The following is a 23,702-nucleotide window of genomic DNA, read 5'->3' on the forward strand; positions in this document are numbered from 1 at the left end:
CAAGGCTGACTGTCAGATTAAAGTTGTAATTTGTGTTTTCTTTGCAAAAGGCCACCCTCCTCGCTCAGTGGCTGGGGAGCTCCAAGCCCTGTTTCCTTGGCTGTGGGAGGGAGCTGGGTGCAAGGTGCCATGTGAAGGACTCGTGGCTCCCAGGTCTGTTTATCTCCTGGTTCAGGGCAGAGGAGAGGCTGCTCAGGCCTGGGGAACACACCTGAACCTCTTTAATCCGGCACTGCTGGGAAACAGGGTTTGCCAGATTGCAGATTTTGCCAGGCCAGGGAGGGAATGGCAAAATCTGGTACCTGTGTCCCTGGCCGCTCCCAGGTACCAGCCTCCACTGCTATGGGAGTGGCAGGGGAAAACCTTCCGATTGAGAGCATTGCTGCACTGCCAGTGCCACAGCCAGGGGGGCGGGGGAGCAGTAGCATGCAGAGCCATTTCCGCCATGGCCTGTCCATGCCCTGGGTGTTCCCAAATTAGGGACACCCCGAGTAAAATTTCCCTGAGTGTTTTTAAATAATTTTTGCCCTGGGAAGTAGAAGGGGCAGGAGTAGGGGAAAGATGCTGAAGGAAAAACCAAGGTGTTTACCTCTTGGTTTGATTTTTAGAGTGTATTTGTGTGCCCCGAAGGCCTGACCCAAAGCCCACTAAAATCAATGGCAGTCTTAGCATGGACTTCAGTTGATGTTGGATCAGGTCCTGAGAGCTTCATACACTGCAAAGGCTTCCAAGTGGTCCTAGCCAAAGATTTCGCTTCCAGACTCTCTTGGAAAGCAACAGCAGAGCAGCTGGTTTGCCTGGATATCTGTCAACTATCCATTCCTTGGCTGGTTTCACGCTGCCCGGCCCCCCCACTCAGCTGTGAGGCGGGGACCGTTTAAGGTCTTGCTCGTGCACCACTGAAGTCAATGGGAGCCTCGGCAAACCCTAGGAGCCTACGTTTTCTGCAAGCCGCCTCCACGCAGCATCCTGGTGTTCCTTGCTGCTCAACAGACATGCTAGCTGGGCTCCTCCTCACCTTCGGTGTTGAGCTGACCCAAGGAAAGGAGCTGCGGCTTGCAGCTCTTCTACCAGCCAGAGAAGCGCTAGCAGAGCTTGTGTGATTAAAAACAAAGGAGGGGCCCTTTGCAAGTTGCGATCGCTGTGACTCCCCCGCCTTAGCAGGCTCGTAATGAAACGCTGCTCCCGGTGTGAGGCCTTCACACCAATCAGTCACAATATTACTGTTAAACCTTCACAACGAGTCCGGCGGTAGGGTGGGGGGAGGGACTGCGAGAGAGTGAATTTCCAGGCACTGGTCCTCATCGAAGGGCTGCATTTAAAGAGGCATGGCTTGGTTGGTTTGTTCTTGCCGAGGGAAAGCTTTTTCAGATAGTGGAGGAAAAATGTGAAGAGCAAGGACAGTTTGGGGTTGAAGTGCTGGTCCGGGACTTCCAGAGATTTAGCTTCAAGTTCTCCCCCTGCCACAGAATCCCTGTGTGACCCTGGGCAAATCACTTAATTTGGGTCTGTTTTCTATCTGTAAAATTGGGACAATGATCCTTCCTTATTTCCTTCCACGCCAAATGCAGTAAGAGTAACTGGTGGGGGATAGGTTTACTGTACCCCTGCCTGTACCTGTCCTGGAGAAAGGGGTTTGAACCCTTTCACCAGAGATGTGCTCATCTCGTAGTTAACTAGCCATACTCGTTAGTATTTAGACTTGATGGTATCTTGAAAGTCGGGTCTCTAAAACATCCCACAAGCTCTCTGCATTAATGCTGTGAGTATTAATCGCATAATAGATTGTCCTCACACCTCTGGGCAACATTCCTGTTTGCAAGGCAACTTGGGAAGTGAAAGTCCAGTCAACGCCTCAGAGCCATCTTTTCAGTTCAGCCTGCAAACATGGCCAACTAACACCAGAGCACAATTCCTATGGAATCAGAGGAGCTCGTTGGAACAGATCTCTAGGAACTTGAGAGAAGCTGCCTAGAAATGGACCTTTCATCTTTTAACAAACAAAAATGCTTTACATAGGGCCTACAATGCCTCCAAGTTAGGGCTCAGACCAGCCCATCCCCCGGTCTGTGTAAGGCAAAAGAGGATGAGAAAAACACATGAGAGCTGCAGAAGGAAAAGAGGCTGTTTGTGCTGTAGATTCTGTTGCCCTCTCTTCCAAATGGGCCTTAATGGTGCAGCTGGTCAAAGCTGGCTCACGAAGGTTTGCTTTTGGGGCCTGCCTTGCCAGATTCTGTGTTTGCAGTGGTGTTGTAGCCATGTGGATCCCAGCATGTTAGACAATGTGGGTGAGGCAAGATCTTTTATTGGGCCAACTTCGGTGGTGAAAGACGCATGCTCCAAAGAGTTTTTCTTCAGATCAGGTCTGTGTACATTCAAAAGAGGAGAGAATTTGGAAGAATTTACCTACATCAGTAGGTAACCTAGCCTGGGGGTGAGTGTGCGTGCACATACGTGTAAAATAAATAAAGCTGGGTGGGAAATACATTTCCCAAACTGAGAATAATTCAAAAGTTGATTTTTTTTCATCCAAAATCACAAATGTTTCCAAATCAGCCTCCTCCATCAAATGGTCAGGTGACTCAAAGAGTTTAGCAGCGACCGTTCTGAAACAATTCAGTTTTCTCTTTTCCTGCTTGAATTAGCTTAAAGTTGGAAATGGAACCTGGAAAATTGGCATTTTTTGTTTCAAAAATGTCAAAACTTGGACAAGTTTAAAACGTCTTCTTTCAAGGCTCACTAGCACTTTTTGGATAAGTAGGCTTTTTTCATACAAATGCCATTGCTCAAAAAAAAAATCCTGATTTTCTTTAGTGTTTCATGAGCATGCCTTGCCTTGTTCCAGAGGGTGTTTCTAACCCAAGCCATTGCTGTACTGCAACATGCATACTGCTAGTTTTTGCATGCTTAGCCCTTGTCTGACTCTTGCACAAGAAGATTTACAGTACGGCGTGGTAAGAGAGGGCTTCTTGCGCAACAGCTACGCTCTTTTTCAGGTGTAAGCCCTCTTGCGCAGGGGCTCTTGCAGAAAAGGGCAGTGTGGACACTGGGTGGGGGTTTCTTGTGCAAGAAAGGCCTATGGCTAAAATGGCCATCGGAACATTCTTGCGCAAGAGAGCGTCCACACTACCATGGATGCTCTTGCGCGAAAGCACACCTCGCACATGGCAGCGTGGACACTTGCGCAAGATACTGCCAGTGTAGACATAGCCTAGGTGTGTGGGTTACATCTACACAGCACTTATTTCGAAAGACAGTGCTCTTCCTCCGATTTCCCTTATTCCTCCTACACTGAGGGTTACAGGAGTCAGAATAAGAAGTCCTCCAGCTTGACTGTATTTTGACATTATTTTGAAATAACGGCCTGCTGTGTAGACGTGGACTACGTTATTTCAGAATAGGGTTGCAGTGTAGATGTACCCTTTTGGGGAGTTTCACCTTTGAGCCTTTCCCTTTTGCAGGCAATTTTGGGATGAGAAAAGGCCAGCCCAGCTCTTCAGCAGTGTTGCTGCTGGACAGCTCCCAGCGGCAGCTGCCGGGAGCTTCAGCAGGAAAGGGAAGCCAGGATGCAGAGATTCTCCCCCCCTCCCCCCCCCAAGCCTAGAGAGTGAGAACCGGTACAGGTGGCTAGGAGACGACTTGACATTTAGGGTGAAAACTACCCCAGTGCTGAGAAGTCAGCTTCCATCCTGCTGAGTGGCGGGTTGGCCTTGTAGCCCCTTTTTCCATTCGATTGGAGTCTTCAATCCATGAGGACAGGGGACTGGACTCGAAGACCTCTCGAGGTCCCTTCCAGTCCTAGTATTCTATGATTCTATGATTCAAGCACAGACCTTTGTTGCAGAACTATGCAAATCAAATCAACCACAGTCTTTTTTCCAGAAACGAGAGCCTGAAACATACACCTTTGCAAGTTCATTGCATTTCTAAGGAAAGACCAAGGTCTGATTTGCTGGGATTCTGCCCCCACCCCTCTTTGCCTACATATCTGAGGAGAAATCCTCATTTTTCTGCATCAGTCTCGCTAAACAAAGAAGCTGCCTTTTTCCTTCCAAGTGTTTTCTATTGTGGCTTCATGCACAGGTCTCCTGTGTGGAGAAATGAGACATATTCAGGCGAGTTTCCCTAGAAGCGCGGCACTGTTGGCACGTTGCTACTCCTACCCCTGGGCTCCTGAAGGCAAATTGAGTTTTCAGTAGCCCTGTAGCTCGTCTCATTGTCGGATGAAAAAAGAGAAATTGTCAGATGTCATCTAATCCTGTCTCTTGTCTCCCAGTGTGTAGGAGAAGGTGTAAACCCCCAGCGATACATAGCAAATGCTCGGAGATGTGTATAAAGCAGGATCCATGGGGGTGATTTTTTTCCTTCAAGCTTCCTGCTGATGTTGTTTCTAAAACTCTGTGTTTCCTTGAGTGGCCAGGTGCGCTTAGGAACAGACCCATGGAGAGGTGTGCTCAGAAGAAGGGAATGGAAGGGAAAACAGTCCAGCTCCTCATCTCTAGTGGGCTTGGCAGCACACTGAAGAAGGAGGGTAAGTGCCCAAAGCTGATTAGTCATTTTCAAGCCAGATGCTAAAAGTAGACTTGGCACTAAGGTGAGGCTGGGCGAGGATGGGGTCTGTATTATGTGTGAAATGGAATTGGAAATAGCATTGCCTGGCATGGGAGGACATGTGGGAGCCAGGTGCACAGCACAGAAGGAGGGTGCACATGTCTGCATGCACAATGATGTATAAAGGCATTAGTGTCTCTGAGAAATTCTTGCTGTTGATGGTGAGTTTCCTCGGTCACCCTGTGGTTTTTGTAGGGGCGGGGGAGGGGAGTGGGGTTTCTCTCTAGCCCCAGCTTTCAAAGTGAACAACGCCATGAACAATGTTGGTGGCTGGAGGGGTTTAAGATGGGACATTTGCTTTTCGTGGAGCAGCAATGAAGCATGAAGTGATTCGGGCGGGAAGGGGCCAGCATTCAGCTGCCTGCTGCATCCTCTGCTGTCTAGGTTGGGTTCTGGCCTTGTTAGACCACTTCTGGGACAGTGGTTTCCTAGCTGATCTCACTTTTTGCTCTGTCGTTGTGTTTCTCTCCCACATCCCCATTAAATATATTTGGGGCCCGCTGGTAAAAAATCCACTGAGGCTGATTACTTCTCTTGAACTATGCTGGTGTCCCTGGCCTCTGTTTGGCAGAGGCTGGAGAGGGATGGCAGGAGACAAATCTCTTGATCATTGTCTTCGGTCCACCCCTTCTGGGGCACCTGGTGCTGGCCACTGTCGGCAGACAGGCTACTGGGCTAGATGGACCTTTGGTCTGACCCAGTACGGTCGTTCTTATGATTTACTCCAGCTCAGAATCAGATCCTCTCCTTCCTGGATTTGTCATTGATTACTCATGACAACAATTCCTTCCTTCCCTCTTTTGTGGCTTTGCTCTAATGATAAACTAGTGCGTGAGTTTGGGGGGCCAGAAATGATGGTCAATGAAAGAGTATTTCCAACCTGCCTTTAAAGGAAATCCCAGCTATCCCCTTACAACTGCATGCGTACCTGAATGTTGCTTCCCTTGCTCAGAAAAGTGCACAAAAACAATAAATAATCATTCCTAATTAATCACGGACAGATAGCTGTAGAAGTCTGTGTTGTTTGGAAGTAGGAGCATGGAAAAACAAGCCCAGCAGCTGTTTTGTTAACTGGCATTGGAAAAAATGCAGTCCTATGTTATGAAAAACAAAGCATTTGTAGTGATAGAAATGTAGCAGTGTTAGTCTGGTGTAGCTGAAACAAAAAACAGGACTATGTAGCACTTTAAAGACTAACAAGATGGTTTATTAGGTGATGAGCTTTCGTGGGCATCTGTAGGGAATCTATTTACCCAGCTCAAACACTTGGGCAACAGGTTCCAAACGGATACATAAATCACTGTGTTCACTCTCCACTTTTAAATCCTCTCTCACTGAACAAGTTTAAACTTTTCAACTCTGCAGCCTTTTAACCAGCAAGTCTACAGCTGAGTGGTACTAAAACACCCTTTTAGCCTGTCACACCGGCTAGTGCTTATTTCTCTACTTCAGAGCCTGACCTGCAATTGTGGTATTCCTATGAACTTGCAGCATCACTTAACCCTTTCCATAACCTGGGCGGAGGGTTTCCCCCTTTTTCAGGCTGTACGGACCATTGGTTTCAGAAAGAAATGCATGAAATAGTCCAAACCAAGGTACCAGGTTTGTGTTAAAACACTCCTTAAAGAAGCCCCCTTCACCTTCCCATAAGTTTTCTTACCTTCACTTTCCCATAAGTTTCCTTACCTTCACTTTGAAACTTGAAAGTGAACAGCAGCAGGGCAAGAAATGCCCAAGGAACAGACGATGTCATGGCTTTGATCCAGAGGGTCGCAGTCTTTCTTTGCTCCTCTTCCCAACGACTCCACACGTAGGACTGAGTCTTCTGGTTTTCCTCCGCTGGCTCTCCTTTTCTACTCCCCCAACTCTCCCCCTTCTCCCGCCCTTCTATCCTTCCCTCTGCAGAGAAAGGGAACCGCGTCAGGGCAGCAGGTATACCTTTTCCTTTCTTCCCCCCAGCGGTCAGGTTTTTGAAAATGCCTAATTAATCTTGCAATCAGACTCCTCTGCTGCATCCAGTTTCAGGCTGAGAGGATAAAAAAAAAAAGGAACACACCCACCCCGACTGATGTCACACAGGACAAATGCACAGTGCCTTTCTGTCTCTTTCCAGCCCCAGCATGTCTGCATGAGGTTAACCAGGGAGGCAATTTGTTACCTGAGACTTAGCTAAAAGCTGTTTCAGATAGAATTGATGGTGATGGTTTTTCTATAATTCATTTTCAGTGTCTCATCTTTGCTGTGGACAGAAACCTCCAGTTTGAGATTGGAATTTAATGGGGATGAATCATGTTAACTATCTCTCTGCTAGTGCGTTGTATGAAAAGAGAGTAAGGTTTCCTGCAGCTAGATTTAATAAATTACTTCAATGTATGTATTCCATGCACACGAGACCTCTGTTAAAGCTCATGTGGCCAATGCAAGAGCATGGCGACTTTAAAGTTCACCCACTCAGTTTTGATTTGCCTTCACATAGGAGCCACCTGTGGGTAACTGGTGTGTGGTCACTGAGAGTTGATTTCACACTCTCTGTTCAGTTGAACTGGCTAAATTGATGCGGCTGAATTGATTGCACTGGGGTTAGGCCTGTGTGATGGCAAGTCGGGGTTCCCCTCGATCCTGGAGCCCTGTAGCGGCAAGAACAGACTCCACCAGCCAGTAGAACGGAGAGGGTTTATCGCGTCTCCAGGATACAGCACAGCATAGACATGATGCGGTTACAGGAGTCAAGGCCAAAATGCTTCAGACCTCTGAGGTTAGGGGGTCCATGCCTCCCCCTCCCCCCCCCCCATATCCCTCAGTCCTCCGCTTAGGTTGTTCCTGATGTATCTCAGTGTTCTGTACCTCGGTACCTTCGGTGGTCTGAACTGTCAGGGGCAACGTTGTCTGGTCAGGGACATCCTGGCACGCTCCTGACAGGACATCTACTCAGTCAGTGATGATAAGCTTTCGGCTGCGTACGTAACTATCGGTATTCCCTTTATCTAGAGTGTTAGACCCCATGCACTTGAGTCAACACAGGAGATCTTTGGGGCTGTGTCTAGACTACATGCCTCTGTCGGCAGAGGCATGTAGATTAGACACACAGGCAAAGTCAAATGAAGCCGCGATTTAAATGATAGCGGCTTCATTTAAATATACATGGCTGCCACGCTGAGCCGACAAACAGCTGATCAGCTGTTTGTCCACTCAGCGCGCTAGTCTGGACGCTCCCCTGCCGACATCAAAGCCCTTTGTCGGCAGCCCCGTTATTCCTCGTGGGATGAGGTTTACCAGGGCTGCCGACAAAGGGCTTTGATGTCGGCAGGGGAGCGTCCAGACTAGCGCGCTGAGCGGACAAACAGCTGATCAGCTGTTTGTCGGCTCAGCGTGGCAGCCATGTAAATTTAAATGAAGCCGCGATCATTTAAATCGCGGCTTCATTTACCTTTGCCAAAACAACAAATTTACATGGCTCCGTCGACGGAGCCATGTAGTTTAGACGTACCCTGAGAGGCCCCGGAAACGACAGATGCAGACAAGGTTTGAAATCAATCGAGCAGGTTTATTGTCAGATGCGAAGCTCTACCAGTTGGTAACAGAGATCAGTACAATGTTACACCACCGGGCATTATGGCCCGCGTTGACAAGGTACCAACACCGGGCCAGCCTATTGCCATATAACAGATATTAACAGCAGTCAGTTAAAGTTAAGCTACTGTGCGTTCTGTAATGACACCTGCCAATCAAGCACCTAGTGCGCCCCCCAAGGTCGGCCGGAGAGCACCCTTTGCGGTGTCCTTTTATAGACCGGTACAAACAACTTACATCACTTCTTTACGTACCAGGTTGCCACCCTCTGTTGCCTAGTTACCACCCCTCACCTTACGGAAGGGGGGCTTACTTACTATCCGTCATGCTGTCAATCTCGACCCGGTCCTGAACCTAGGTCGCTATGCGCATTAGTTTTTGGGGAGTCTTTGTACCAAGACATTTCTTATTAAGATGTTCCGCTCTCCCCTTTGGCTCACAGTCTGTACCCAGTGCCTCCCTGTGGCCTTCCATGCTCCACCTAACTTACACAGTCACACAACTATCAGTAGGACCTCTTTCTTGGCTCTTGTGTTACTGAATCAAAGTCTTGCTCACTAGATTCTAGGCCTGTTGCTGTTTTCATGTTACAGGCCTCTATTCAGGCCTGCTGACTCCATGTTACTGACCCTCAACTTACTACAGTTCCCTTCATGGTTTCTAGCCAGCAACTGACCCTTCCCCCCCACAGCTGGTGTTCGTCTCCACCTCCCTCCCTTTGTCTCTCCCCCTGGGAAGAGCTTTGCTGGGCCTAGGTGTCTGGGCCAGTACACATGTGGGTGAGTCAGTGGGAATTACACATCACAGCTCAGGGGGACACCGGGTTACAGGGCAGACAGCCCCCCCGCAACGTCACAGCCTGCTGATTTGGATGTCTCTGCTCAGGCATGTAGGGAAGAAAATAGATACATGTGCATGGTGCACTTGTAACCACCACCAAGGTGGATTTGAACCTCAGGCGCTGACTATAGGAGCCTCTACCCTCTGAGCTAAAAGCCAGCTGTCTCCTAGCTTGTACTGTAGAGGTCTCTTGATCTTAACTGTTGCAGTGTTCTAGGTGTCACTTGCATTACTCAGTAACCACGCTAGGTGCATGGGTTACACACACACCTGTCTAGGATATTACAACTCTCTGATTACGTCTTCCATTTATTTGTTCCTTTGTAGATACAAAAAGACGGTTTTTTAAATAATACAAATGCATACAGGGATAAGGACTCATTAAAATCCCTGGTCTGGACACCCGTATCACTCCAGTGACTGCAGTGGTGTGACTTGCTCCTGATTTACACTGATGCAATTGAGGATGGGATCAGGCCCTTTGTTACATTTCAAACTAGAGCTGAAAACATCTTCCTCCTCTTGTCCTTCCCCCTTACTACCCGGTTTGTGTCTTTCTCCCTGCTTTTGTGTCACTCTGGCATGTCTACACTACATTCCTCTTTGGAAAGAGGAATGTAAATGAGCCCAATCAAAAATGCAAATGAAGCGCGGATTTGCAAATCTCACGCTTCATTTGCATTATGGCGTGAGAGCGCTTTTTCGAAAAAGGGTTTTTCAAAAAAGAAATCGCAATCTAGACGGGGTTCTTTAAAAAAAACAAAACACCCTTTTTTGAAAGAACCTGTACTCCTGGAAAAAAAAGAACCCGGACTCCTGAAAAACCCTTTTTCAAAAAAGCATGCTCACGTGATTATGCAAATGAAGCACGAGATTTGTAAATCCACACTTCATTTGCCTTTTCGATCAGGCTCATTTACATTCTTCTTTCAGAAGAGGAATGTAGTTTAGACATAGACTCTGAGGTTTATTTCAGGATTGCACTGCCAGAAGGGACTACTGTGAAAATCTAGTCTGACCAGCTGGACAACATGGACCTAAGGACAAGCCCAAAATAATCCCTTGAGCTGATCTTTTAGAAAAACATCCAATCTTGATTTTAAACATTGATGGAGAATTCATTGCTAAGTTACACCTTTTTTCCAGTCTGGATTTGTCTAGCTTCTGGATCATGTTCTACCTTTCTACACGAGATGGAAGAGTCTTTATTTAATGTGTTCCTCAAGTAGGTACAGGTTGCATCTCTATAAACTGGAACTCTCTGGTCTGGCAACATTGTCTGAGGGGTGAAGCCGACAGCAAAGGGGCCTGAAATGACCTCCCCTGGTTTGGCAAAATCTCTCATCCGGGTCCAGTCAGGTCCCGAGAGTGCCAGACCAGGGAGGTCCAAACCTGTACTCTTAGGCTACAGCTACACGGCCACTTTTTTGTGGAAGAGGATATGCAAATCATGCTCACATTTGCATATCTTCTTCCGATTCTTTTTGCGGAAGAGGTTTTGCTGCTAAAAAGCCCCATGTAGACGGAGCCATTTGTCAGGAAAAAAACCTTTTTCGCAAGATCCCTTATTCCTCAAAAATCGAGGTTTACAGGATCTTGCAAAAGGCGGGGGGGTTCCAACAGATTGCCCCGTTTACACGGGCTTTTTATCGGCAAAACCTTTTCCGCAAAAAGAATCGGAAGAAAATATGCAAATGAGAGCGCGATTTGCATATCCTCTTCTGCAAAAAAACAGCCGTGTAGCTGTAGCCTCAGACTGTCAAGTTACCCTTTAACCTTCTCTTTGCTGAACTAAATAGATTGATCTTTGTGAGTCTCATTATAAGACATGTTTTCTAAAGGTGGCTCCTTTCTGACCCCTCTCCAACGTATCACTATCCTTCTTAAATTGTGGACATCAGAACTGGATGCGGGATTCCGGCACCAAATACAGAGGTATAATAACCTCTCTCCTCCTGTTTAAGATTCTCCTGTTTACGTATCGAAGGGGAACAGAAGCACTCAGTGCCATGTAGTGGCCAAAAGAGCTAATGCATGGTGTCCTGGTAGCCCTTTTGGCTGCCACATTGCACTGAAAGCTTTCTGTTCAGCTGATGATCCCACCTGATTTGTGGGTTTCTGTACAGTCTGCACAGCAGATACTGTACAAAACGAAGTTGACCTACTGCTTCCAAAGTGCAAAGCACACATTCAGTGTGGCGTGTAATGGTCAATGAAACTGGATATCTTTATTTAAAAAAAACCAAAACAATCCTCTCTTACCAAAGCCAAATGGCAAATAATCAATATGTACCAAACAAATGAACTTTTAAATGACTTGATCCATGCAGTTAATTCCCCATAGGCAAACAAAACTCAGAGAGCAAAACTATCCCTTGGATATTTACGGAATAATCTGATTGTGTTTATGTGCTATCACAGGGGTACTCTTGCAGCTAGCCAACGGTTGGGGTTTTTTATGTGTTTCATTCTTTTTAAAGTTTTCTCTGGGTCTTTCTTATTTTTATGGCAGTCACATGCAGGAGCTACAGCCAAGGATGTGCCAACCCCAAACATTCAAAATCATGAGTCAGGCCTCAAAAATCCTAGGTCTGAAAAGTCTCATGGCTTAATACATTTTTGGTGTCTTCTTTTCATTGTTGTTTTTGTTTAGGGTTTAATTTTTTTCAGTAGAGAGATGCAAATCTTTTCCTTATCCGTGAGGGATAGAAACTATTTGAAAAGAAACTCCAAAAGATGATGCCAGGGGCTGCAACTTTAAGAAGCCCTAAATACCAGGAGATTTACAGCAAAATCGTGAGGCTTGGTAGCTGCCCTGTAGAGATGTCAGAATTTAACCGGTTAACCGATAAGCTGATGCTTAACAGTTACTCTTGATGGTTAAACTCTACATGGGCCAGGATCTGGGAACCAGCAGACCTGCCAGGCTGGAAGCGAACTGTGTGACCCATAGAATTTTGATTGGTTCCATGGTTAATATTTTTATACTTTTTTTACATCCCTGCAAGTGGGGCCTTTAGCCTCGGCTGCAACTAAAATGATCATTATTAAAATTGAGACGCAGGTAAATAGCAATGGGAGCGGCTGCTCACTGTTGAGGGAAAGTACATCTCCCTGTGGCATGGATAAAGTTTTTCAGTTAAGTGCCATGCCGTAAAGAGGACTCCTAGGGGAGCAGCAAAGAATTGGGCTCTAACTGAAGGGAGCAATCCAGGACCCCAAGGGGCTGCAAGGAGTGTGATCACAGGGTTGGGGGGTTGTTTTGTTTTTTTGCTCACAGATGCTACAGCCGTCGAGCCTTCCCTGAAGAAATTTGCTATTAATGGAACTGATGGCAAAACAGATCAGCAGGAATTGGCGCCCTCGGCTGCGGCACGGTGCAAATTGCATCAGATGGCAGCGTGGAGTCACTTAAACAAGATAAGAATTAGTGCGGGGCCCTGATGAACTCCCGCTCGGCTGCCAGGAGTTGTGTCAGGGAAAGGGAGTGCAAAGCCAGGGCTAATTTGATTTCTCGGCTCTGCGAGAGGACGACGAGTCCCCGCCCGGGGAGTGCAGGCAGCTCAGAGCGGTTGGCTGTTATTGAATCTGGATAATAAAAAGCACGCGCAGGACTGCTGGCACAGATCCAGGGACCATGCCCCATGCTGCCAATACTGCCCAGCTGCAGGTATGCCCAGGTGGGCATTGCTAACGCCCGAGTGTAGCTACTGCAAAGGGGCTTCATCTGGGAATGACGCACAATGACCACCAGGCGAGGGGGATACGGTAGGATGATACATCCAGCAACCATCTCATGAATGGGCTCCCCTTGTTGCCAGCTTCTTCAGGGGCTGAGGACTACACCGGCCATGTGGACGATCTGCCTCCTTGCCTTTTGAGGGCACATTGGCTGTCAGGAGAAGGTTGATGTGTGGGAGCTAGAGAGGAGACACAGGCCATCTACCCTGGCACACTGCATTCCTGCCCCTGCCTTCCTTGCACCTGCCCCATTCCTGAACTCTGCAGAGTAGCTGTCCTTGAAGGAACCACCCTGAAGGCGCATAAAACCCTCTGTGAAGCTGTGAAGTGTTAGCAGATCCCAAAGCCCTGGGACTCGTCCTTGGGACCATTGATAGCCCATAAATCGGAGCCATCCATTGGAGAGAAGAGGACAGTGTGTTCCTGCACCTGAGTCCTTCGGCCTTGCTTGCACGTTGGTCGCAATGTCAGGCAGGGCTGAAGTGGCCAAGAAGAAGGAAAGCCAGGGTAGGCTACGGAGCAAAGCCAACTGAGGGCCTAAGAATCAGGGAGAAGGTGGCGTAAAGCCTGGGCACAAAGTGTGATTGTGGTGCTGGGCCTGGCGTGAGGGGAAGCTGAGCTAGAGTGAATGTAGCCGCAAAACGAACTGATTTTTCTCCCCTGGAGTTTGTCTTCATTTTTCAAGAGATTTTAATGTTACTTCTTCAGCCCTTCTAATACTGGATGTCTAATTAGTGTGCTGTATTACACACACACACACACACACACACACACACTGCACGTTAGGGGTTGGTCTGTTGCAGTGGACACCCGCTGGAATGGATGTGTTTTCATGGGACGTGATCTAAATTGGCAGCGTCCGGATCAGATTTACTTTCTGAAATGGCGTAATGGGATTTTATTAGCTTTGTAATCTGCTGCATGGTAATTGCTTTTCTGGGAATCAAAGCACTTGGCATCCAGAGACTTTAAGAACCTCAAGAAGAAAAGCTGCTTTCCATCACGGTTTGCCCTGTAACTAAGCCTGAATGGTACCTAGCTAGTGCGGCTCTTGATGCATCACAGAGTAAAACTTTCCAGAGTTCGGGGTGCCAAAGTTTTGAAAATGGGACTTCTGAAAAGATTAACCTTGGTAAGTTATCCAAACCAGGGATAGGTTAGCCGGAGCCGGTGTCAGAAATGGACAGTGGTACAAAATAGATGGTGTTGAGTCGTGAAGAACAGGGCTGGAAACAGCGTTCATATCCCATGAGAATTTGAGGGGTTTTCTTAGGGGGTTAGGGAATCTGTCCTGAATCAGGACAAAAAGATGATATCTTGAAAATTTTCATGAACCATAGATATGCAGATCAGGTCAGTTGAAATGTTTTGTTTCAGTTTTGACCTTTACAAAATTAACCTCTTTTTAAGTATACATTAAATACAATTTCTAAATGAAATGTCATTTCAAACTTTGTTTTGGAAGAGTGTTGAAGTAGGACTGTAGGCAATTCCCAAACTTGCAATTTCAAACTGTCCATTTTTTTGGTCCAAAGTGAGAGATTCTTCAAAACTGGGAAGCATCTGTTTTGAAATTTTTTCCAATGGAAAAACATTTTGTCAAAAAGATCCCAACGCAGCTCCAGAGAAGACTCTCTTGGGTTTCCTATTCACCATTGCTAAATTTTATTAGGCACACTAGCAAGTGAGAGAAATCGCACACCACGCTATATTCAGCCATCAGAAGGAGTTACCTATAGTGGTTCTTCATTTCCTGGCTTATGCTGTATCCAGAGAAATGAAACACATTGGCTACGTCTAGACAGGCATGATTTTCCGGAAATGCTTTTAACGGAAAAGTTTTCCGTTAAAAGCATTTTCGGAAAAGAGCATCTAAATTGGCACGGATGCTTTTCCACAAAAGCACTTTTTGTGCAAAAGCGTCCGTAGCCAAACTAGATGCGCTTTTGCACAAAAAAGCCCCGATCGCCATTTTTGCGATCGGGGCTTTTTTACGCAAAACAAATCTCAGCTGTCTATATTGGCCCTTTTGCGCAAAAGTTTTGTGCAAAAGGGACTTTTGCCTGAACGGGAGCAGCATAGTATTTCCACAAAAAGCACTGATTTCTTACAGTAGGAAGTCAGTGCTTTTGCAGAAATTCAAGCAGCCAGTGTAGACAGCTGGCAAGTTTTTCCAGAAAAGCGGCTGATTTTCCGGAAAAACTGGCCAGTCTAGACACAGCCATTCAGATACAAATTGGAGCACTGGTTGCGTTGGTATATTCACTCTGAATAAACTTTTGGTTTTAGACTTCAGTGAAGAAAGAATTTGCCTCAAATGTGGCCCTCTCACATGATCCAGCCATGGTTGCCTTGGAGCTGTACAGAACCTGATGGAAGCTTTCTTTAAGGACTTTGTGAAGACCCCTTTATCCGGGTGTGCTGCATGCTTTGCTTAGGTAGGTTAAATCTGCATTGTTCACTGCTAGGGCAATTCGTGAAAGCATCCGCTTGTCTCCCATCTCCTGCTTCGGAGCTGTTGGCAGGTTTTCTTTCTCTAAGTCCTGCAGAGTGTTTCTTCTCAGTGTAAGGCGCAGACTCAAGATTTCTGACTGAGGCCAGGTGGGTCGTGATCATGCTGGTCTTTTGTTTTCCTCCCTTCCTATCTGTTTGAGCGCCTCCAGCCTCCATCAATATGGAATTCAGTTGGAATGAAACTCCTCGCGTGCTGTTTACTTGTCCCACCCTTCAGTTTTTGTGTCGAATGTCTCTAATCATTGGTCCCCTTGGGACAGCACTTGAAGAACAGCGGAAGCACTTGGTACATTGGCTCGTGTCTTCACATTTTCTCTGCTGTTTCCTCGTCACTTTTTTCTTTCTGAATTGAGGGTGAATCGGATTCTTGTAACAGTGATGCTCTAAAGAGCGATCAAGGTAGAGTCCAGCCCAGAGCTGCCAGTGGCTGTACAGCCATCGGTCCCCGCTCTGCTGATGTACCTCAGTCCTGACCTATGTCCCACCTGGCTATGCCAGTCTGAGAAAGCTCTGCAGCCCAAGATTACAGACCCCGTCCCCCCATGTTTTCACTGTTCTGTTTCATACTGGGGAGGCATGTGATTGAATAGTTCGAGCAGTGGGCAGATAGGCATGTCTTGGCTCCCTTCTCAGCCCACTCCACAAACTTGCTCTGTGACCTTAGGCAAGTCACACTCTGTGCCTCAGTTTCCCCATTTGCACAATAGAACGAATTGCCTCTGGAACTGCAGCTCCCATTAATGAGCTGAGGATGAATCAATGGCTTGCAAGCAATGTTCCTTCTAATCTTTTTCCATCCATGTGTGATTTTTTCCAATCCATGTGCAGAATAAATTGTGTTATGTGCATCGAGGCATGTGTGACTGTGCACCAACAGCAGAAACACAAAACCTAGCTGTAGGGGCTCTGCTAATCAGTGGGGCGGTATTTGAATATATCCTGGGTAGTTGCACAAGCCCCTGGCTTACAGGGAACACTGGTTGCAAAGCACTTTGTAGGCCCATAAAGCATTGGATGGAGCTACAGAAATGCAAAACTGGATCTAATATTTGTCCAGCAAGATTCGTTTACACTTTAAAGTGAGGGTCTGCTCTGGAAAGTGACTAAGTGGCACCCAGCAGTTCTGCATTTGTCTCACAATAACTTCTTGGTCCAATTTCCAAGGGAAACTACGGCTTCTCCCACCTGTAGCCATGTGCAGTCCAGTCGGCGTCAAAGTCCAACCAGCTTGGTGTCACTGCCAGGGATACAGATCCCAGGGACTAACTTTGCCTCTGTAACAGTGTTCCCTGTAAGCTATGTGCTTGGCCGGCCACCCAGGCGAGATTTGCCCAGCTGGTTGGCAGAGCGCCCCCAGCATGTCGTTCTTTGTGTGGTGCACATTCACACATGATTAGGTGCACATAACAAAATATATTCTGCACATGGATGGGAAAAATGAGAGATACCAAGAGGCCTGTAAATAGTCACTTTTCTGACCATAACTACATGGTCAGGCCGCCACGGAAAATAGAGACTCTGTGTAACACAGACTGTAGGCGAGAGAAGGAAACTTAATATTTCCCAAGAAGCAGAGTAAAACATCCATTCTATTTTACCTGCTCCCCCCCCCCCCTCAGGGAAGCTACACCCCCACTCAGGTGTCTGTACAGTAACCCTTCACATTACACTCTCCCTAGCTCCATCTTGAATACAATCAAGCCCCAGCCGAGAGGGATTCAGGCCATTAATGCTGCTTAGGTCATAGTTTAAAATCACCTACAAAGGCAATAAAGCAGCCTCTTGAGTCCCACCTCCTGGGAGACGTCGGAGATGGAGAGCCAGAGGCGGGGGCATAAGGAAGGACAGGCGAATGGGAGGTTTAAAAACGAGCTCAGGGTGAAGCAGCAGTTGGTAAATTGCAGCTCACAGAGCCATTTCTTCTTTCTATGGAGACAGCTCCCTATAAAGGCTAATAGGTTTTTGAAGGATATTGGGCACAGGAAGACGGGTTGCGCTGCTAGGACTTTAATTTAGCTTAGGGAGCCGGCTGGCGTTCCCACAGGGCAGGGAAACATGTCGTGGCTCCGGCGCTCTTGTGGCCTGCCGACGCACACGTGGCCTTGAACCAATCTCGGCGCGTGGGGCTCTTGAAGCCAGTCGATACTGGAGAACAGGAGCTGAGCTCGGACCACGGACTGATGCTGCCGTGCTGGCAGTGTCCTGCCCTGCCCTGGCCTGGCTGGCGCCCCTTCGAGCGAGGCTGGTAGGCCGCAGGCCTCTGTCCCCGGTAGCGCCTCATGTAGAGAGGAGTGCCGGTGAGAGGCGGTGTTTGCCAGGAGTGAGGGTGAAGTCAGCAGCTTCTACCACAAGAACGTAGCCTCCAGCAGAGCTGGTAGGGACCGAAGAGGTGACCAGGCATTCCGGCGTGTATGGGGCGGGACGTGTGGATTTACACCTTGTGGGCGCTGCTTTACCCAGGATGCTGGACAGACCCCAGAACTCAGTGAAATGCTGCTGACGCCATTGGACAGTGCCTGGGGCTGAGGAGACGCGCAACCCAGGTGCTTTGTAGACCCTGCAGGGGCTCCGTAGAGGGTGCTCGAGGCCTTGGAGTCGAGAAAGCGTCGTCACAAGCCTGTCCGCCCTGCCCCCACCATGACGCTGAGGCTGCCTGCCAGGGAGTTGATGCCTCAGGACTGTGCGTCTGCTGCGGTTTGACACGCCGAGGCCTGAAATAAAGACTGAGGGATGTGTCGGGGGGGGGGAGTAGAGTCAGAGTTGCTAGTTCCAGTCACGTGTTGGAGAAGGGGGAGAGAAGCAGAGAGCTTGGGAGTTCTCTCGCCCAGCTGGCGCTGTAGCTGGAGCAGCCGAGGCGACAGAGCGGGCTCTCTCCAGACACTAGGAACGCGGCTTGCAGGAGCCTTGCTTTGTCCTCCTGGCGCCGAGTCTGCGCTTGCCAGCGGGGCCTGCCCCAGGAGCCCACCCCTGAAGCGCCCAGGCCTCTCTCCCGCGGCGACGGGCCCACGTTCGGCAGCTGGGGCAGCATCAGGCAGGCAGCCTCTTACCCCGTCCAGCCCTAGTGGGGAATGAAGATGCGCTCGGCCCAGTGTGTTGCACGAGCGTGAGCCCCTCCTCGGTACCGCCTGCCCTCTGAATGCCTCCCTCTGCTTCTCAGTCGCCTTTGAAATCTCAGCCAGAAACACCTCCCTGTCCCTTGCTCCACGGCCTCTGAACCGCCCTTCCCTGGCTGCAGTTCTCTGCTTGGTGGGGGTGCTTCCTGCTGTGTTCTGGGAACCAGCTCCCACAGGCGCTGCGTGACACAAGGAAGCATCAAGGCCCGGCCACAGCTGGAGAAGCAAACCCTGTTGGCCAGCGCTGCGGTTCTGGTGGTGGTGGTGTGTGTGTGTGTGTGTGTGTGTGTGTGTGTGTGTGTGTGTGTGTGTGTGTGTGTGTGTGTCCCCGTCCCCAGGGTTTACTGAATGATGTGTGTATGTGTGTGTCCCTGTCCCCAGGGTTTACTGAATGGGGTGGGTGTGTGTGTGTGTGTGTGTCCCCGTCCCCAGGGTTTACTGAATGGGGTGTGTGTGTGTGTCCGTCCCATGCTGCGGTTCTGGTGCAGGGTTTACTGAATGCTCTGTGTGTGAGTGTGTGTGTGTGTGTGTCCCCATCCCATGGCCCATGCAGCCCCTGGGTAAAACGTTGCTGTGATTGAGCTTTATGGCCCTGCCAAATGAAGCACAAACTTAAGTATATCACCTCCCTGATCTGATCGGTGGAGGCTGGGAGCTGGTTTCAGCGTGAGGCTGAGCTGAGTTACACATTCCACTAATCACATCACTGTCATGGGTCATTTCCGATACTGATGGTTTTGCTCTGTGCTAGGAACCAGGCTCTCGTAAACGCCTCGGTGCTGCATTGTCGTACTAATTATGAACACATAAATGTCTCCTTAGGTAAATAACTCACCGTAAATAGAGGTGGACGCGTAGACGAATGGCTTAAATGGCTTTGGTCATGTGCTCGGGGATGGGAAAGCCACAGGGCGCCGAAGCAGCGTGAAGAGTCGGGCCCCATTCGGTCGGATCCCTGCCCTGGGATCCCCTTGCAATTGCACCCGCAAGAGGGCGGCTTGGTGTTCATAGAATCCCAGGGCTGGAGGAGACCTCAGGAGTCATCGAGTCCAGCCCCCTGCCCAAAGCAGGACCAATCCCAACTAAATCAACCCAGCCAGGGCTTTGTCAAGGCGAGATTTTAAACACCTTTAGGGATGGAGATTCCACCCCCTCCCTAGGGAACCCATCCCAGTGCTTCCCCTTCCTCCTAGGGAAATAGTTTTTCCTAATATCCAACCTAGACCTCCCCCGCTGTAACTTGAGCCCATTGCTCCTTGTTCTGTCATCTGCCACCACTGAGAACAGCCTCTCTCCCTCCTCTTTGGAACCCCCCTTCAGGAAGTTGGAGGCTGCTATCAAATCCCCCCTCACTCTTCATGCCAACTCTCTCCTTGATTCCTCTGCCAGTGAGGGCTGGGTCCCCGTTGGGTGCCAGCTGGTGACTTGTCCCTTCCCCACTGCTCCCCATCAGACTCCTTTTACATCAGCCACCCGTTGGAAAGTAGGAGCTTGGGTCAGTACCTGGGAGGGCTGGATGTGATAAAATGTATCATCTCCCATCCCCGGGTGCCTGGTCCAGCCAGCCCCCAGGACTTGCGTGTTGGTCTCCTCCTCCATCACAGTCTGAGCAAAGGGATCGGCCCATGGGGGCGAGAGAACGAGGGTGAGAACCTGTTTGCTGCACCGTGGCAGAAGCAACCTGCTGCGAAGGGGCAAAGGAAAGACCCCGAAGCAGCTGGGAACCTGCCCATGGAGCCAGGAGCATTCTGTCCGCCCATTGCAAACGAGAACCGTGCAGCCCAGAGACTGAACAGTGGTTCCCAATCTTGTCAAACATGTGCACCAACCTGGCAGGCGAATAGCTCAGCTGGAGTGGCCAGTGGACCCCCACCCCCCACACACACCTCTCCAACCAGTGTGCCACTTTGATGACGAGTTGGGGGTCCCCCCGATCCTGCACCCCGTCTGCAACAAGAACAGACTCCGCCAGCCAGTAGAACGGAGAGGGTTTACTGCTTCTCCAGGATACAACCCAGCACAGACGTGATGGGGTTACAGGAGTCAGGGCCAGGATGCCTCAGACCCCTTGGGTTAGGGGTCCATCACCCCTAACCCCTCAGCTTAGCCTGTTCCCTTCATCTTTCCCGCCAGCAACTGCCCCTTCCCCCAACACTCCCTTCTTTCGTTCCATCCCTTCCCTTGGCCGATAGAACCGGTTCCGTCACTGTCATGGGGGCCCTCAAGACGCCCGCTGCTGGGCAGTGCTCACAGACAGAGGCCATAGGGGTCCTCCACAGCCCAAGCACAGCAACCGGCAAGGTACCGACACGACATCACAGCCACTAACCCCACAGTGACCCAAATCCCAGGCTCATAACTGGAAGCAAGCTAGATGGGAGGCAGACTGCTGCATCTGGTGCATGTGTCCGGTAGGGAGCAACTCGGCGCGGCCGAGAGCCTGCGTCCATAGACAGCCAGGAGCTAGGCCTGCTCAAAGGAGAGCACTAAAAATAACAGGGTAGCCCAGGCAGCCCAGACAGCAGCTCAGCCTAACCCCCCGAGCCTGCACCCAGAGGGTCAGGAGGGACTGTACTGTCAGCTGGCCCACGCTGCTGGCCTTGCTGTGCGGCTCCATGCCACTGCTGGGAGGCCTGCTCCTAACTGCCACGTAGCCATCAGGGCTCATCACTAAGGGCAAGATAACGATACCGTCAATCAGTTTCTATCAGGCCTTATGCTGTGAGAAGCCTCGTGGAGTTTAATGGAGTGAACCACAATCTGGAACCCTTTAGATTCCTGGGGTACCAGAGAGAAACAGCTGACGCATGAATCCAAGGACCGAGGGATGAGAACTGGTGAGCTTGGAGATGGCACAGGGGGACAAAAGGTTGTTGTATTCCATTAAGGGTGGCATCTTTCCAAATCCCAGGGGTTTTTCTGCTCCTGATGTCTATTCCTCAATGGCACTTCTGAGGCATAAGGACATCCCTTTCAAACTGGGCCCCAAAATGTTTTTAAAAAGCCTTTTTATGCTGAATGCACTAAGAAATGAATGCATTTCCATGAACCAAGCCAACTAGAACAGTCGTTTCTAAACAAATGAACACTTAGCTTCAACCCCGACAGTGCTGAGAAGCCGTTAGGGAAAGTGACTGTCAGCACTGGTGGACGTTCCCACTGTTTGCATTTCTCTCTATTTGGACAATCACTGTATAAAGGCTGCCATGTCATTTGGATGTTTTGACTGTACATTTATTTTTAATATTCTAAAAGCAATGCACCTCTTACCAGCATGTGATCTCTAAGCAGATGGCGTGTCTCATAATTCATAAGCCTGATTTCAACTGCAACTGAACTAATCATGTGTATGTTCTGTTGCACAAAGTGCATGCACACAAGGGAAGTTCATTTCAATAATCTTTGATCTGGCCCAGCCAAGGCAGTGGGGGATCAGTAGGAGCTTGATAATGTGATGTTTGCAGAACCCAAATAAACTGGATTCCCCTTATGGATACACATCTCAAGAGAGTGTCTGTTGCCTTCTACACAAAAGTGCTTGACTGTAATGATGATGACCAAAGGCTAACAAAAGATCCCATTGGGGATGAGGAAGTAAACAAATCAGTCTCTTCCAACTGTGATTTTCATTGGCTTTATTCATTTTCATGAGGGCATGTGATTGTGAGAGGCATAATGGACCCGAATATATATATATATATCAGCAGCATTCTGAAAACAAGATTTTACTAGAGTGATAAGAAAACAGCTGCAAATTGTCTTCTGATCTCTATAATAAAATTAAACTGGAGCAATAAATAACCAGCCAGGGCAAGCATCACCATAGGAGGGAAGATGGGGCTTTTCCACCATTTTACTGTGTTTCGTTAGTTAATTAATTAGCAGCAGCGCAAAGTGCTGGGCTGCTTGGAGGGGACAATTGTAAGTGTGTTACTGTAAAAAAAAAAAGTGTTCTGAAATGGTGCTTGATGTAATGCACACAACCTGACTTTGGCGTTAGAGGGTGTCTACTCCACCCTGCCTTCTGTTCAATCTCCTTTGGAGAGCTCTCTGATAACTGATTGCCACGGGGGCGCTCGGATAGTTGCAGAAATGGGGAAAGCTCCACTTTAAATGGACTCACTTTGACAGGGTCATATTTGTTAGCAATGGAAAGCTCTCTGCCCACAGGCCCTGAATCAGAATGTGGACAGGTGATGTCTTTCCACGAGTGGACATGGACCTGTGTGGGTGGAAGGAGGGGAAGCAGACACTGGCGTAATGCTGAGGAGGAATGGCTTATCACAAACCAGCCAGAGCATTGCTTGTACTGGATAAAAGCCTTTGCTGTCAGCATAGAGATGGTATCAGAGGGGTCGCCGTGTTAGTCTGGATCTGCAAAAGCGACAAGGAGTCCTGTGGCACCTTATAGACTATCAGATGTGTTGGAACATAAGCTTTCGTGGGCAAAGACCCACTTCGTCAGATGCATGCATCTGACGAAGTGGGTCTTTGCTCATGAAAGCTTATGCTCCAATACTTCTGTTAGTCTATAAGGTGCCACAGGACTCCTCGCCACTTTTGCATGGAGATGGTAACTCGGCCTCAGAGGCCAGCAACAGGGCAGACGGGTTGTGCGTTGGGTGCTAGGAAGGGTTGAGCACTGTGAGGTGACGTTTCCTGTTCCTGGCCTTTAATTCAAAGAGAGTTTGCAAGGATATTTGGCCCTCCTACAAGGCCTTTCACCTGGGGAGCTCCAGCTGCATTGCAAATGCTCCCCTGCCTTGTGAAGCAGGCAGATTTTGGCTCCATCTAACAGAGCAATACATCACGCAACAGAGAGGTTTAAGTGACTTGCCAGGAGCCACTCGATGACAGAGCTGAGACTAGAACCCAGCAGTTCTGGCTTCCAGTTCCAGTTGCTCTGAACACTGACGTGCTTAAGCATTTGGCTGGCTGTGCATGGACTTAAGCATGTCTTGATGTGTTTTGTCAGATCTGTGCCTATGGGCTGTTGGTTATGCCAGTGTTTCTCAACCTTTTTTTATAAAGTACCCCTTTTTTAAAAAAAATTATAAGTACCCCCAGTACCTACAGTTTTCAGACCCACCATTTTTTTTCTACCGTTGCAACACATTTGTTTAAACAAAATTGTAGCTGGGCAGGTGATGACGTTTTTGGGTGTAAAAAGTACAAAAATAATAAAATGCTTAAAACTTAAAACAAAAATTCAGTTTTCTCCAAATTTCAGCTGTGTTGACATACCTACCCCCTCCCCCCCGACTTCTCTCGAGTACCCGAAGGGTGTGTGTAGAGTCTAGACTACAGGGTTCT

General features: G+C 48.7%; 1 protein-coding gene across 1 annotated transcript in view; it reads right to left on the reverse strand.

The window, feature by feature from the left end:
• Positions 1–21,285, reverse strand: part of HTR3A (5-hydroxytryptamine receptor 3A) — a 31,667-nt gene extending 10,382 nt beyond the window's left edge. Inside the window, exons 1-2 of the mRNA XM_075909264.1 lie at positions 21,177–21,285; positions 6,298–6,510 (exon numbers count right to left, since the gene is read on the reverse strand). Of these exons, the coding sequence (XP_075765379.1) occupies positions 6,298–6,510; positions 21,177–21,285 (322 nt within the window). The remainder of the gene's footprint in view (positions 1–6,297; positions 6,511–21,176) is intronic.
• Between the last annotated feature and the right edge of the window lie 2,417 nt (positions 21,286–23,702).

The sequence above is a fragment of the Pelodiscus sinensis genome, chromosome 26, assembly GCF_049634645.1.
Source record: "Pelodiscus sinensis isolate JC-2024 chromosome 26, ASM4963464v1, whole genome shotgun sequence".
Taxonomy (NCBI): Eukaryota; Metazoa; Chordata; order Testudines; family Trionychidae; genus Pelodiscus; species Pelodiscus sinensis.